The sequence below is a fragment of the Aulonocara stuartgranti genome, assembly GCF_965226115.1.
Source record: "Aulonocara stuartgranti genome assembly, chromosome: 1".
Classification (NCBI taxonomy): Eukaryota; Metazoa; Chordata; class Actinopteri; order Cichliformes; family Cichlidae; genus Aulonocara; species Aulonocara stuartgranti.
Genome location: NC_138939.1, coordinates 39,775,042 through 39,792,342, shown reverse-complemented (window position 1 = coordinate 39,792,342; position 17,301 = coordinate 39,775,042). Strand labels below are relative to the sequence as shown.

The 17,301-nt window shown below is 41.4% G+C and overlaps 1 protein-coding gene across 2 annotated transcripts in view; it reads left to right on the top strand.

The window, feature by feature from the left end:
- Positions 1-17,301, top strand: part of LOC309705113 (DIS3-like exonuclease 1) — a 30,082-nt gene that overhangs the window by 1,467 nt on the left and 11,314 nt on the right. Inside the window, exons 2-9 of one of the 2 annotated variants that reach the window (XM_082530708.1) lie at positions 856-1,006; positions 2,542-2,670; positions 4,187-4,322; positions 5,755-5,922; positions 7,599-7,677; positions 7,788-7,961; positions 10,726-10,895; positions 11,429-11,590. In XM_082530708.1, the coding sequence (XP_082386834.1) occupies positions 856-1,006; positions 2,542-2,670; positions 4,187-4,322; positions 5,755-5,922; positions 7,599-7,677; positions 7,788-7,961; positions 10,726-10,895; positions 11,429-11,590 (1,169 nt within the window). The remainder of the gene's footprint in view (positions 1-855; positions 1,007-2,541; positions 2,671-4,186; positions 4,323-5,754; positions 5,923-7,598; positions 7,678-7,787; positions 7,962-10,725; positions 10,896-11,428; positions 11,591-17,301) is intronic. The other variant, XM_082530709.1, reaches the window with a different exon arrangement.

Genomic DNA, 17,301 nt, shown 5'->3' with positions numbered 1-17,301 from the left:
GCAACACCTCATGTCTTTGCATTTTGCTTGGAAAATAGAAAATAGGTGCAACAATTTATTGAAATATCTGAAGACCTAAAAAGAAATCCATTGTATAAGACGTGCCAGGTTTATGTTTATATCAAGTTTTAGGCTAATAGTGCTGCAGATATCAGCCTGTTGGTGAAAAATACTATTTTATGAATGTCAGACTGCATTATCTGTGGCATTTTTCATAGATTCAGCTAAAGAAATTGGAAAAAGATGCAATTTATTTATTTATTTTTGCTGTGTTATAATGTCTAGATATAACCCTGGTTCATCCCTCGAGTTAGGTGTTTTTTTAATGAATGATTCATAGGTTAGGCTTAACAAATTAAAACTAAATGAAAATGTTTGGTATAATAACTGTGAATGAAAAACCATCAAGTGTCCAAAGAAAGACTTTTAGAAAGCCTGGAAAACTGCTGCGAGGCTGCTCACTGTTAATATGATGGGTCATAATCAAGATAGACTGCATTACAATAACTGGTACTGAAATATATCAAAGTAACAATAAATTTAGTTTTTGCCATATAATATGCTGATGAACATCTGGTGTGCAAATAAAGTAAAAACAAGTATTTCAAAGAGAGTGATGTGTAAGCACAATAAACTCTTTATATGGGACATTTTGGAAAATATTTAAACGCATTTCTCTGGATGTACGTCGATTCCTGTCATCTGTGCAACGTTTAGTAGGAAACAAGCAAATGTAAAAGAAGGATGCTTTTAAGTGTCTTTTAGCACAGTTGATAAAATTTCCAATAGGAAATCAAGCAAATAAAGAGCTGTAGAAAGAAGCCTTTATCGCTGAACATTGATCTTCCCAAACAGATGGAAAGCTGCTGCCCGGAGATTTGACCCACTATGTGGTGCCTGATGTTGCTGTCGTGGTCGACTACCTGGAGATCTTGGAGTTCAGAGAGCTGCAGGGCATCATCTTCACCCAGACTGCTTGCCAGGCTCTACAGAGCAAGAATCGCAGGTACAATTGTTTGGGGTTTTTTTGTTTTTGTTTTTTTTTTGGGGGGGGGAGTTTACTGGGAAGGAAACAGGCCAGTACTGATGTTCTTTTTTGTTATTTGTGGCTTTGTTACATGGAAACTGTTTCAGTTCTTCATCATGTAGGTTTTGAACAGTCATGTAATGTTGAAGAACACATTGACCACTGAAATCAGTAAATGCTGATCCATCCCTCCTGGGTATGTGTCAGCCAGTCTCACAGGACTAACACAACCATTCACACTCGCATTTCTGCATTCACACCTATGGGCAATTTAGTGTTTCCAATTAACCTGTCACCACTAACTGCATGTCTTAAAATGCAGTTAGTGGTGATGTCATTAAAATGAATGCAACTTGTCTGCGTTGTTAACTATCCCCAAACACGGCACCTGCTTCCTGAAATGCTCAGAGTAGCTCATCTGCAACCAGTAACCAGCCGTGCTCAAAGTCTTTTAAACGACTTTCCTCCCCATTCTGATGCTCTTTTTGAATTTCTGTTTGAAATGTTGAGTTGCATTCATAATCAAGCTGTTAGCTGTGTGCCCAGCTTAACCTAGCTACACATGTCTGTAGACATTGACCAGGGGTCAGCCTCATTATATCAGAGCTCTGCTGACAAAGCTGAAAGAGACGCAGCCTGTGACTGTGCAGGAGCGCTTTGGACAAACTTGATGAGCACTGTAAATAAGAAGTCCCACGTGAACTCGGGTTTCAGTCCAGTTTATTCCTGATTTGTGCTCACACAGCCATTTTAGAGTGTTGCATCATTAATGTGATGAGGCTTCACTTTGATAGTGTTAGGTGGACATCTGGTGAAACATACAGAGTTGTCATACTGAATCACTACTTACTGTTTTCCATTGACTTTAACGTACACAGCAAAGAGAAAAAAGCTTCATCGTGGACTCTCTTTGCAGTTTCACCTTTGCAGAATCGCTGAATTTTCTATACATCATCTATATTAACTCAACTAGTGATCGGGGCATTTGTAGGCCTTTATTTCTTATTTCATCTGTTTGATCAGTACAAGTGTTCATTTTTAGTGTGAAACAGCTACTACATGTACTCTGAAATGTGCCACGTTAAAGTTAGTGCAGTATAGTGTTCACACATAGTCAACATGTTTCAGAAAAAAGCAATCTGCTGCTTTAGTTCACCAACTGGGCTTTTATTGTGAAACTCAAAGGATAACAAAGCCAGGTGTCATCCTCTTTCAATAATTTCAGATCAGGATCTTATGTTTAGGTCTAATGCATATTATCTGACAGACAAGTCTTTGTTTTATTTAGATTTTTACAAACAAGAGTGAATTTAAAAAATGAGCCAAAATGAACAAAGGAACATAAATTATGTTAGGAAAAGTCAACATACGTTGGTCTATTTTTTCTCCCTCGTGCTTCAGGGTTAACGTTCTCCTAACATCCCCACCATTCTCCCAAACTAATGAGAGGCTTTCTTGAGTGTAATTTATGATTTTATTGAATGTACTTGTTTTTGTAATGTGCGTTTGTGCAGATATTACAAGCGGCTGCAAACCCTTGTCAAAGACCCTCGACACGACTGCGTGCTGTTTGCCAATGAATTTCAGAAGTACTCTTACTGTCCACGAGAGAAGGGCGAGAGCCAGGAAAAATGGCAGACCAGGTCAGTGCTCATTATTTACCACACTCACTGAAGTGTACAGTCAAGTTGCTGCAGCACATGTAGCATAGAAATAGAGTCTATAGAGTCTTTTCCTTTCTCATTTTTTCCTCTTTGTCATGTTTTTTCTTCTACTTATACTTCTTTGACTTCATTTTGTTTTTCTGGGTCAAAGTGTGACGTTACATGTTTCACTAGGTGAAATTTGTAAATCTCATTAATTATAATGGAGATTATGCTAATAAAACATATTCAGTTCTTCAGTAAAGATGAAATACTTGCACCATGGGAAGTCCCCAATCTTGCCTATTGCAGCGTAACTAAGGGAGGATTCAGGGTCACTCAATCCAGCCCTAACTATAAATCAAAAAGGAAAGTTTTAATCCTAATCTTAATAGTGAGAGGGCGTCAGTCTCCCGTGTGCAAATAGGAAGCTGGTTCTACAAAAAAGGGCATGAAGGCTGATGCTCTGCCTCCCATTCTACTTTTGTAAACCCCACAAATAAGCCCGCAGCCTGAGAGTAAAGTGGGTGTGTAAAAGGGGTTTGATTATTCAAGACTTTTCTGTGTAAGAAGATTTTAAATTAAATTCTGGATTTAACAGGGAAGCCAGTATGGGAGAAATATGTTCTTTTGTTCTTGGACTGGATTAACTGAAGGTTTTTCAAATGATGCTTTTAGGACATCCTGATAATCATCCAATCACACAAAATGTCTTTGACTGCACCTTCTGACTACTTCTGCTCAGCAACTCTTGAAAGGAAATTGTGTTTCTAAAAATGTTAAGTCTCTGGGTTTAAAAAATATTTTGTGAAAGTGACATAAATGTATAGTTCACACGTGTGCAAAATTCATCTGGGAGATTTAAAAATGTAAACATTACATTTGAACTTTCTTTCAAATTGTGCAACAGGCCAGCGGTGCAGATGCATATGGCACTTAGAGCACACGTACTGGCTAAGATGTCAATCGAGCATTCATAGTGTTTTGTCCCAATAGGGGTTCAATGGGTAAAGGGGTCATTTTAACATTTTCAAAAATGTTTTTCCTCCACTTCAGGTAGAAAACAAGTGCAGGAACAAAGAAGTCAGGAGGACTTGTGAATGGCAGCTTAAAAGTGATTAATATTTATACCAGTTTAATAGAGAAAAGCACCAAAAGGATTTAATGAGTGTTTTTAATAATAGAGACTTGGTTGTAATGTTAATCACGATCTGACAAACTTTTATGTTGTGCCAAAAAATGAAGCTAGAAGTGCAGTGTGTTCTCATGAAATGTGTTTATTATATAGATAAGGCACTCAATTATTTATTTTTTATATTCTTTCTGTGGAAGCACCATTTGAATTACAAGTAGTGTGAAATCATAACTTCCACCTACAAAACAGCAAAAACTTAGTGGGATATGTTAAAGATTATTGCTTTAGCGGGCAATTTGCTTTCATGCATCTTATGCTAAACTTGTGAGTTCATTTAATGTGTGTGTGTGTGTGTGTGTGTGTGTGTGTGTGTGTGTGTAGGTGTGTGTACTCAGCTGCAGTGTGGTACTACAACCACCTGGCAGGAATGATGAATATAGTGATGATCACTGAGGATCCTGAGGCCGTAGCTCAGTTCAGCAGCCTGACGTCTGGAGTGTACGTCATCTCCGTCCAGGTATATGAAATACCTTTATAATACCATCTACTCTATATCGGCTTCTTATATGTAGCCACCTTACAGGGATTTATCATCATGCATTTAGAGAAACGCGTGGTTTGAACACCTAAAACTGAAAGTCAGCTCTTTGTGTTAAAGTCGTTGTGTTGGAGCCTATATGATGGAACAGTTGGTTGGTCTGTATTATTTCACTAATCTTCAGTGGGACTATTGTAGCATGTAGCAGGCATGGGTTTTTGAAACACTTACATTTTTGGCAGCAGTATTAGAACAGTCTCACTTAGAAGTGAAATTGGTGGTTGTTGTCAAACTTTCGGTCATTACACATGATTTCTTGGTTAAGTGACAAAATGTAAATATATGTGGCATTTAGTCTGTTTACATACGGAGAGCTGCACTTTGTTTTTCAATTCATGTCAGCCTAGCAAGCATGCTGTGGTTGTATAAAACACAGTGACAATGAGTCAGAAAACTATTAAACTAGTATGTAAATGAGAATTTCGCTAAAGGTGAAGGTCACAGCCTTGTTTGTAATTGCACTGATTGATCCGAGCTCTGTCAGAAAAAAACAGTTACACTTTTTACCTATTTGTCGATACACTGGTATCGCCATTTAAAATGGTCAATAAATGACAGTTAAAGTAAAGAAGAGAGGTTAGAAACAGCCTTTAGCCATGTTATGGGTATTGATATTATATGTTTGGCTTCACAGGTACTCTGCATCTTCCCTCTTGGCAACATGTTTGGAACGCCGCAAACACGAGTCGGTCAGAGAGTAAACTCATTGCTCAATAAGGACTGATATCAAGTCTGATGTTTATTTAAAGGAAAAAGAGCAGTACATGCTAGTAGCCGTGAAATTAATATTACATCGCTTTCTATTGTGATACATTTTTGATACATTGCTGCCAGATTTGTATATTTTTATCCAAACATACGTACCCGGGTATTTTTGAAAACGCAGATTTTTCTATGTGTTTGCGCCTTTCGTCCACACGTAAACGGCGTTTTCGGTCACTGAAAACAGAGATTTTCAACCAGAATTGGTAGAATTCATTTAAATTGGTTGGTTTCCTAAAACGGTCGTGGCGTTTAAGCACGGTCCAACAATTAACAACAGGGTTGAGGTTGTTGCTTTGGGAAGCCCATTCCAAAAACTCGCTTTATTTATTCTGAAACCAGTTCTTATATCTATTTAACTATTATTGTAATACTAATACTGAGGACGTCTAACTGTATCAAAAGGTTTAAGCATCTGGCTGTTGATTTGAGGTGAATTTGAAAGATTTTACTCTATTTCTCTTTCTCGAACCTGATAAGGTTAAGTGGAAGAGGATCCAAAACTTAGGCCCTTGAAGGGATGTTACTGGAACTAAGAAGGCCAACTGAAGTAATTTATTTCTTGACCTGTGTGTTTTTCCTTTGCCAGGATTATTTGCAAAGCTTCTGGTCAGATCTGCAGGCAGCCCATGAACTGTTTAGCTCCATTTCTCAGGCACAACAAGAGACAGAGGGCGACGATGGGGAGAAAGAGTTTCCCGAACATCTTCCCGCTGAAGTCCTGGAGGCTGGTATAAAGTCTGAACGTTACATTCAGGTAAAAATGTACCAACCTGTTGTTGGGTCTAACGCTCAAACCCCGCTGACTCAGCGCTTTCTTTTACTTGCTGCAAGGGGAGAAGCTCTTCATCTGATCTTAGCCCAACTCCAGCCTTCCCTCAAAGCCCTTTTATTAACTTCAGTGGTCACACAAACATCAACATTAATGATGCGACAGATAAGACACGCACATGTGAACGTGTGTCTCTGCAAGAGTGAACCTGTGATGTGTGTGTATGTGAATGTGTCTCTGTGAGCATGTGATGTGATCAGTGATGTGTGTGTGTAGAAAACAGAGGTGAGCATTCATGCTAAAGATCTGATCATCTTGTGCAATGACAAACATATTGATCCACAATTCTCTAACTCCTGTTTTAAGTATACCGGATCTCTCTTTAAAACACGAGTTTAAAACAACTGCAGGAACAAAGTTTAAATATTTTAGTAGCTTTAAGCCTGTTCATTTTTCAGAGAAACTGCAGGTACCTTTAATACATATACTAATCTATACTAACGAAATACACTGATGAGTGTAGGGAGTGTGCTGAGGAGGTAGGAGTATTTGAGGGGCTGACGAATAAAGAAAATGAGATGAAGAGCAGGACTGTTATTGAATGAAGAAGATATGAACTGTCTCTAAGTTTTCTTGCAGTTTAATTTTAAAGGAGAGAGACAGAAAAAACACATCATTATTATTATTATTATTATTATTTTAAAAAGTCATAAAGGGATTGGCAAGTTATTTTCAGTGAGTCCCCAAGCAAAACATGGCTTAGTATTTGGGGTAGAGACCTTTGTTGCCAGTGGTAAGACTTTTCTTGGTATCAAGTGGAGTAGTCAGAGGGTGACGATGGGGAGAAAGAGTTTCCTGAGGCAGATGGACATCTGCGTCTAAAGGTCAAAGGTCACTCTTTCGAGGATGCCAATGTTCACATTTTGGACAGAGAGGACAGATGGTTTGAAAGAGGAGTGAAAGAAGCATCTATGTCCACTGTGAGCGACCATCTTTGAACAGAGGCGGGGCTTACGACACCAACTCTCTGCCATCTATAATCCAGTTTTGAGATCCTTCCCAGACGCCTTAACGCCCACTCACATCCTGGGCCATCTGACCTCAGGAAATCGCATGATAAGGTGGGGCCAGGTTTCACAATGAACACACCCGAAACTCTGGCTGATTGGGACCCACGCCCAGTTTCCCACCTTGGCTCAGGTGATTAGAGGATCATCAGGGGGTCCTTTTGTCCCTCTGTGGGGGGAAACTCCCACTAGGTTTATATCTGGGACTCTCCAACATTTGACCTTAGAACTGAAGAAGCTTCTCGGATGAAGGTGAAACGTCTTCAAGCAACTTAAAGAAGTCCAGACGCTTTTCTTTGCAAGCTCCTTTGACTACGATGACCTGGATGACTGAGAACCTTCACAGACAGTTTTTGGTTGATATTCTATCGCTCTCCATTAAATGAAACTAACATTAAAGAAATAACATGAATAATTGTTCTTTCTTTGTAACTGAGGAAACCTACAAATTCAGCAGTGATAATTATTTCCCCAACTGTACCTGAGCAGGTATGGAGATGTCACAAAGAGAAGGCAGTGGAGTTTTTCACCAGATTGTTTAACACAACCTCAGTGGCAGAAGAGTAAATGTCTTGTTTCATTCCTTTTTACTAGGGTACACTGAATGTTAACAAGCATCGGGCACAGAACGAGGCTTTCGTCAGGCCGAAGAACTTCTCAACCAAGAGCACAGGTGAAAACGCCTTACATTTTCAAAACAGGTGGAACAGACACATTAAACTTATATTTGCTAGACGTTTCTGATCTCTTCTCCCGACTTTGACCCCCCCCTATCCATCTTAGATCTGACTTGGGATGTGCTTGTGTATGGTCGAAAAAATCGAAACAGAGCGGTGCATGGGGACGAGGTTGTGGTGGAGTTGTTGCCCAAGAACGAGTGGAGAGGGAGGGACACAGCCCTGACTGATGGGGATGAAAAAACTGGAGAGGACAATGAGAGTACACCTCTGCCAACAGGTGGGAATGTTTGTACTCCATTCATTCACATTTGATTTATTTTTGTATTTAATGATATTTTGTGTATTATATTTTCTGTCTGATTTGCCTAAAATATGTTCAGGATATCTCACAAATAAGTAATGAAAACAATGAAGCATCTTGATCGAACCACATGAATGGTTCGATCCGTGGCTCCCCGAGTCTGCAAGCCGAGTATCTTTGGGAAAGATACTAACCCCAAGTTGCTCTCCGATGCATCCATTGGAGTATAGTGAGTGTGAATGTTGCTTAGTAAGCACTTAAACGCATAGAAGGAAGTGCTTGTGTGAATGGGGTGATTGGGTGAGAGTAGAAAAGAGCTGTATAAGAATTAGTCCATTCACCATTCTTGTTTATATCACCTGCATGAAGCAACATTATAAGAACATATTTGGGTGAAATAACATTTGGAAGCTATTTTCTGGACAGGCATTCACAATTAAACTTTTTTTAAAGTTGCTACTGATTTTTATTACAGTTCTGGTGTAATTTGGCACAACTGAACCTCTTCTCCATGGTTCCATTCGTCAGGGAATAGCTTCTTGACAGCCACATTTCCAGAGATTCAAATAACGATGAAGTTTCGTCGAACAACTCAAGGGCCAAATGCATCTCTCAGGTTCTGTGTCACGTCTTTGCTGGTTTTTCCTGCTTTTTAATGACATGGCAGATATTGTTCATCTTCTGTAGAATTTTTTTTACGTCTGACACCTTTTCTTTCGTCCAATACAAAAGAAAGTTTTAAGTCTAGGAGACACAAATGGCAGGGAACGCATCCTGAGCTTCCACTAACATACAGTTCCCTTTACCAAACACAACAGAACAGAGACAGACGGGGCCCCGTAAGTTTGCCAGTGTAACCTCGCAAATGACAAAAGAGAGAAAGAAAGAAAAACACTAATTAATTAAGCACACAACTCAGGGCCCAGTATTCAAAAGGCGAGGAACACTCCTGCAACTATACACGTGGACTCGCACAAATAATCAATAATCTTTTCAGCTGTGGCAGACCTAGAACAGGGAGGGATAGTTCAGGTGCAAAAATACTGTTTTAGCTTGTCACACTTTTAATTTGGCTAACGGGAACACCCTGTGTTTTTACATAAAAAATATGCAACACATAAAATACATTTTAATCTAACTGGAGGCAATTGACCATTGTTAACCCTTCTTATTGTTATTATTTTTACACACGAGGTCCTAAGGACAAAAAACTTCCCCCCCCTGCGGGCGGTCAATCCTTCAAGCTCAGGTCCTCTACCAGAGGCCTGGGAGCTTGAGGGTCCTGCGCAGCATCTCTGCTGTTCCCAGGACTGCGCTCTTCTGGACAGAGATCTCAGATGTTGTTCCCGGGATCTGCTGGAACCACTCGCCTAGCTTGGGAGTCACCGCACCGAGTGCTCAGGTTACCACGGGGACCACCGTTACCGTCACCTCCACATCTTCTCAAGCTCTTCTCTGAGCCCTTGGTACTCTAGCTTCTCATGTTCCTTCGTCCTGATGTTCCTGATGATTGCTAAATCTGTCACTACAGCCGTCTTCCTCTGCTTGTTCACCACCACTATGTCCGATTAGCCATCACCATTTTGTCCGTCTGTATCTGGAAGCCCCGAAGCATCTTAGCTCGGTCATTCTCCATCACACTAAGGGGCGTCTCCCGTTTTGACCTCGGGACTTCCAGGCCATACTCGGCACAGATATTCCCTTTATACTATGCCGGCCACTTGGTTATGGCGTTCCATGTATGTCTGCTAGCATCTTGCACCCTGTTGTTATGTGCTGGATTGTCTCAGGGGCATCTTTACGCTTGTATCTGGGGTCTTGACTGACTGGTCTGGTAGACCCCAGCCTCTATGGATCTTGTACTTATGGCTTCATGTGCTGCCATTATTAGTGCCTCTGTGCTCTATTTCAGTCCAGTCCAGCCACTGGTAGGATTTCTGGATGTGAGCTAGTTCTTTTATCTGTTGGTGGTACTGTGCAGGATCCTGTCCTTCCATGATGGTTCCTCTTCTTGCTCCTCTTTCTTGGGTTTCTGGTGCCTGAGGTATTCACTAAGCACACCTGAAGCCCCTACCAGTCAAAAGTGTGGACACGCCTTTTTTTTAGTGGTTTTTCTGTCATGGCCTGGTACTTCTACATAGTAGATTCTCACTGAAGGCATCAAAACTATGAATGAACACATATGTAATTATGTAGTACATATGTATATACCGGCTCCCCTCAGGGCTGTGTTCTTTCTCCTCTGCTCTTCTCCCTGTACACTAACTGCTGCACCTCCACCCACCAGTCTGTCAAGCTAATCAAGTTTGCAGATGACACCACCGCTATTGGATTCATCTCGGACGGGGATGAGTCTGCCTACAGGAGGGAGGTTGAACGTCTGGTGTCCTGGTGCAGCCACAACAACCTGGTGCTGAATGCCCAGAAGACAGTGGAGATTATTGTGGACTTCAGGAAGCACACAGCCCCACTCCCCCCCATCATCCTGACTGACACCCCCATCACCTCTGTGGACTCATTCCGCTTCCTGGGTACCACCATCACCCAGGACCTGAAGTGGGAGCCTCCGTCACCTCCGTCATAAAGAAGGCTCAGCAGAGGATGTACTTCCTGAGGCAGCTGAAGAAATTCAACCTGCCAACACGGACGATGATGCAATTCTACACTGCAATCATCGAGTCCATCCTCACTTACTCCATAAATGTCTCTCTGTACTGATGTCTGACATTTAACCCCACAGGTCGTATTGTAGGGATCCTGCAGAGGAACTGGAGAGACTACGTGGTAACTTTCCCCACTAGGGATGGGATTCAGTCCCAGAGCAGGAATTCCCAGCGGATACTGACCATACCTTGGGACCAGCGTATTCCTAAAATCCGCATCAGTACTCAACAGGCTGAAGCTCTGCAGGTCTGACTTGACTTACATCTATAGGTTGATTTTATTTTCATGATGTACATTATGGCTTAGTCACATGAGTAAAAATAGGACGGCACCTGCCTTGTAACAAAGAAAAAACGCTGCTTTTCCAGTGATTGCAGTGAATATTTTGCATTCAGCGTTCAATTACAAGTAGTTACGGCAACCAACTGGTCGATCAAAGGTTGAGAATACAACACTGTCAACCTCTGGATGAACGCTTTCAAGGTGATTGCCTTGAAAAGCAGGACTCTATCTCCAGACCATCTTATCACCATTTGATTGGTGTTTTGCACCCTTTAAATAAAAGTAACTGACTGAGAGTAGTTGCAGAATTAGTCCCCGTCTTCCAAAGAAGCATTTCAAAGCCAACAATATTGCAAATTCATTGCACATAGCAACACCGATCTTGTTTGCGCTCCAGTCTCTAGTGTTACTATAGCATTATGCTTTTGTCTCATAGTGTGACCAGTGTTTACTAAGTGCTGTCTCATTTCTATCCCTGTCTTCTCATCCTCACCTAGGACCACAGAGTTGTGGTGCGCATTGATTCATGGGAAAGCACGTCATTCTATCCCAACGGCCATAGTGTACGGGTTTTGGGTCGAGCTGGAGAGCTTGAGACTGAGGTCCAGACCATCCTCCTAGAGAACTGCATCCATATTCTTCCTTTCTCAGACGCACAGGTGAGAGCACCTACGTTAGAGATAAATTCAAGTTTTTACATCTCTAAAAGGCAAATTCCACAAGCCTATATAGTATGTTTCACCTTTCGTATTTAGCTGTTGTGAACCCATCAGCAATTATTGTGAATATAAATATTATGATAAAATGTGATTTTTTTTTATGTCTATAAATTGCAATTAAACAGTTAAATTCAACCATAATTGACGCAAATGGTGGCAAATACCCATCTACACAGTTTGGAAATACTTTGGTGAGTAATTTGCTTCATCCTGTGTGATAAAACTTGCAGGATTCTAGTAAGTTAAGTAATTTCAGAAAATATGTTTTTGTTACTAATTCCCAGCTCTGGTTGTACTTTGGATGTAGGTTTTTGATTGTTAAGGATTAATAAGCTTCAGAATTGTCCAAAAACAGCTGGACATTATTAAAACATTATTACCAAATCACCAAGCAGTGAAAGAACCCTAGCAGCTCCATATACCAAAAGCTTGGGGAAAAAAAGAGTCTGGACTTTTTCTTGAAGATGTTTCACCTCTCATCTGAGAGGTTTCTTCAGTTCTAGGAGAAACTGGTGCAGAGTCCCAGATTTTAAGCCCTATGGGAGTGTCCCCCAGGAGAGATGGACCCCCTAATGATCCTCTACCTAATCACACGAGCCAAGGTGTGAAAATGGGTGTGGGTCACAATCAGCCAAGTATTCGGGTGAACCCACTGTGAATCCTAGCCCCACCCTATCATGTGATTTCCTGAGGTCAGATGGCCCAGGATGTGAGTGGAAGCGTCTGGGAAGGGATCTCAAAACTGGATTATAGATGGCAGACAGTTGGTGTCGTAAGCCGCTGCCTCTGTTCAAAGATGGTCGCTCACAGTGGACATAGATGCCTCTTTTACTTCTCTTTCAAACTATGTCTTCTGACAGCTGAGTCTTGTCTCATTTTAAGAGCTTCCTTTACATGTGTGTGTTCCCTCTTTTTTCCTTCAGGCTTAGAGGGAACATGTTCTGCCCGGTGGTGTAGGGTCCTGATTACTCAAAGTTTGTGTTCCAGAGGGTGATGGGAGTCAAACAGGAGGTACTGGTCCGTGTGTGTGGGCTTCCAGTAAACTTCATGTTGAGGTTTCCGTTCTCTTTAATGCGCACGGCAAAGTCCAGGAATGGCATACTGTTATCCTTTGTGTCTTCCCTGGTGAACTTTGTTTTTATCCACAGCGTTGATGTAAACAGTGAAGGATTCTACTTCCTGGGTTTTGATTTTGACCCATGTGTCATCAACATATCTGTACCAGTGGTTAGGTACTGTCCCTTTAAAAGAGCCAACAGCCTTTCTTTCCACCAGTTACTCCTAGACCTGAAGAAGCTTCTGACAGGTGAAACGTCTTCAAGGAACTTATAGAAGTTTGGACGCTTTTCTTTCCAAGCTCCTTAGACTACGATGACCTGGATGACTGAGAACCTTCACAGACTTATATGACCAAAAGGTTTGCAAGTTGACAGCTCGGTCCATAATAACCCTTAATGTGGTCACCCTACTGTCAGCTTACTTGGCTAAGCTCTTTCAGGACATTGGCCACCTGCTTGATAAGGGCACCTGTATGCATTTTCCCCTTCTCAACCTCATACCAGTGATACTGAGTGGGGTGAGGGAGGAGTAGCTGTCTCTCATTTTTATAGATCCCATACTGGCCCATCAGGCCATTGATGGCAGAACTAGCTTTTCTGTTCCACTACTGGCCATGACCATTGCCTTTGAACATTGACTTGGCGTGATTTTTTTCTTCCACATCCCAAATGGTCAGCACTCTGGGCGTGGCACACGAGTGGCTGATTTAAAATGAAGCAGGTCTCTCTCTGAGAGTCATTGTGAACATTCAGAATGCTAGATCACTTTCTACATGCTCATTTTATGAAGTATTTGAGAGATTCCTTATCTATACTCTGTTTAGGGATGGGTATCGTTTAGGTTTTATCCGATACCGGTACTTTTGAAACTGTGCCGGTGCTTAAATGGTGCTCTAACCGTTGCTTCCTTCTCTCACCCCAACCGGTCGCAGCAGATGGCCCCGCCCCTCCCTGAGCCTGGTTCTGCCGGAGGTTTCTTCCTGTTAAACAGGAGTTTTTCCTTCCCACTGTCGCCAAAGTGCTGCTCATAGGGGGTCATATGATTGTTGGGTTTTTCTCTGTATCTATGAAGCGCCTTGAGGCGACTTTTGTTGTGATTTGGCGCTATATAAATAAAATTGAATTGAATTGAATTGCTTAAAGAATGGAGAACACAAACTTTGTCCAAAAACCTCTTATGTTTTTATTTTTAGCAGTCTCTTTTTTCTGCAAAATGATAACCAAGTTAGCCTTTTCTTTTGATACAACATACCTACTTTGTTTGGAACCGGTGAATAATGGAAAACATGTTTAGCTGTTTGTTTTTTTTGTAAAAAGATAACGGTGTTAGCTTTTTCTGCAGCTACAGGGCATGTATGGTATCACTCTATCAAACAAGAAGACAGTCGCATGTAACTACGACGGTGTTTGCTAGTTCACCTTACATGCATTAATGTAATAACGTGGTTAGCCTACTCAACGTAAATTACACACGAACAACATTAAGCTCCTGACGCAGAGAAGAACGGCTGCTGCTGCATCATCATCCGTCTGCTACACTGGCAGGGCTAGGGGCCAGGACTCTCCTCTTCGGGTTTTTGGGGGATGTTGCTAACTCCAGGTCCAATAACAGGCAACCCACCCGCAGCAGATGTGCTCGGTGTGAAGTCTCGCAGCAAGCTATCAAATACGATGCATTTCTCTGCTTTTAAAAAAACGCTATGCGTCGCCAGGTGTTTCATCGGATTCGAGGTGTTACCTCCTTTGACAGTATCACAGTATCAGCTTAAAGCACTTGTTGCAGGCTGCTGAGTTTGCATATTTTGCTGTGAAGTACAGCCAGACTTTTGACCGCTTTGCCTTGGACATTTAATCTGTAGCTCTGCTCTCAAAGAACATACGTACCTGGACCCGCCTACTATCCTCGGAAACGTAAAATGATTGGCTAGAATCCAAAGTGTATGACATCTCAAGAAAAAAAAAAGCCACCCGTATCCGGTATACCCGCACCCAATGTTCCCTCTAATTTTTCATGTGTCTGAGCGAACACACAAACTCCCTGAGCGTCCCTTGGACCACTGTGAGCAACAGCAGACGTGTGCACTGTGGTGACGCCAGCATTGAATCCATGCAAGTTACATGTTTATTAAAATAATAAAATTACAGCATTTACATTTATGTTAGACTACTTTTAATTAACTATTTTAGCCCACTTACAATGAAAATTTAAAAAAACAAAACAAAAAAATCTTGTTCATGACCTGTGTAGCATGTTAACACTATTGGAAGTAAAAATAACTTGAACTCCAATTTTGAAAACACAAGTTTCTTTTGTTTTTTTTTCATAAAGCTCTGACTTGTATTATGAGTCTGTGGTCTGGGAGAGAGTCTGTAACTCTGTCTGCAAAATACAGTAAATAATGACCAATGTTGGGTAATTAATTATATAGTTACTTCTTCAAAAAAGTTACTGAGTTATGCAAACAACAAAGTTTTTTGCAGCTGTTTACCTAAAAATGCAGCCAAGGCGTTTTTTTAAATAAACATTTTAAATTATTTAGAGAACAATCATCAAATTGCATCAAATCTGATGCCACACAAATTATTTGTGTCACTCAAAAAATAATTTCTGTCAACTATGAGATGAAGGAGAACAACAGCCTGATACCTGCAGGCCTGACAGCAGCAGATGTGTCACTGCTGTAACACCTGTAACACTCAGCAGTCGCCTCATTGTTCTGACACACACTAAACGTCGCCACGCCGCTTTGCTCGCTAAAACACCGGTGTCGGCACATAAGGAGGCTGTCAGAGCCTGTCAACGACATTGATTAGCTGCGTATATACGAATGTGAATCGCATTACTGGCTGGATCCCATACGGGAGCAGCCAGTCACTGACTAACACTGCAAAACAGACTTGTTAAAGTATTGATTTTAATTTCAATTCAGGTTAGATTTTTTTTTTTGTGCGCAACGCAGATTTTCTGTGCGCAGAGACCGTGCCAGCAGTGCGCAATTGTGCACACACACAGCTTCGAGGGAACATTGCCGGTACCCATTCCTAACTCTGTTCCACATGTGTTATGTTTCCTTCAGGATTAGCTAAATAAGAGAGGATTATTTTCCATTTATTAAACTGCATTTAGCTACTCTTTCGTATCACATTTACTTTGGGAATGCACCAATTGGTCCACATCCTGTTTATGCAGGGCCCACTTTTAAACGGTAAATTGCTGAAAATGTAGCCATATATAGCGCTTTTCTGTGTCTTGCACTCCTTTGCATAGATTGAAGCATCTGTGTGTTCCTGTTTTGTTGAGTGCATCTGTCTGTGTGGCTGTTGAAGGCTACTGAGAGTGTGACCTTCACAGTTCACCAGAGGACCATCTATTACATTTGTTAGGTTATGCGTTTTTGATATTATTGCATCCTCACTGGCACACTCAGTCCTTAGTGTGGGCTTACCCTGCTCCATACCTTGTTAAGGATAAAGAACTTACAACCTGGAAGTAGATTATATCTCCCATAGTGAGATACAGAGAATGGTTGCTTACCAGGGTAACTCTGGTTTTCTGAAACCCAGGTGATGTTTGGTTTTCACCTCCAAACAATCGCAGTCAGAGATCAGGTGAAAGAGGAAAGAGCAGAGAGCGTCAAAATAAAAGGGAAATTATGGGAGCAAACACCAGAGTTTAACAATTGTTCATCACTAAATACAGTACAGATATTTTAATAAGGAGAGGTTATTTGAAAGAATGAAATTGATTTACTGATGAACAGAATTTAAACAGGTGATTTGCCGTTAGACTCAGATGGCCTATCTCAGCGGAACAGAACCCCGTCTGTGAAAAGGATTAGAGCAGGAGCCCCGAGAGCCTGGAAGCTGGTGGTGGAATGGTTGAATGGAGCATGAGTGATGAGATGAGGCGTGTACAAGGAAGAATAACCGAGGACACAGCATGAATGCTGATTGGCCTGGAGAAGGTGATTGGACTAGACCACTTCAGGAACGCCTTTAGCCACACCTCACCAGGTGTAGACAATCGGCAGTTAAACCTAGGCAACACCTGAAGACAACTGCATTTCCACTGTAAGGAGTGTAAGGGTTGCAATGGGCTGTAACAAAGGACAAGCACAGATGAGTCCACTATCATGGACTGGAACATCATTCATAACTTTTTATGTTATAAAGGGGGTGGCAGTAGAGCTTCTGTGATTGGTCACATCAGAGAGTGCTTGGTTATCAGAGAGTTACCATAGTAACCAAAGGTTTTAAAGATTGCAATATAGCTATTGTTGTCCAGAGGGGCCGATGGTGCGATATGGCAGCCTCGCTTCTGTCAGTCTGCCCCAGGGCAGCTGTGGCTACACCTGTAGCTGCCTCCACCAGTGTGTGAATGAATAATGGTATTGTAAAGCGCTTTGGGTGCCTTGGAAAGCGCTATATCAATCCAATCCATTATTATTATTATTATCAAATCAACAAAATATTAAAGAATCATTAAATATGTGGAATAGTTCATTCTTTCCTTTTTTCATCAGTGGTTTACACACTGGCTTGCAGGCAAAATGTCACTGGTTCGATTGCAACCGGAGATACAAATCAGGGTTG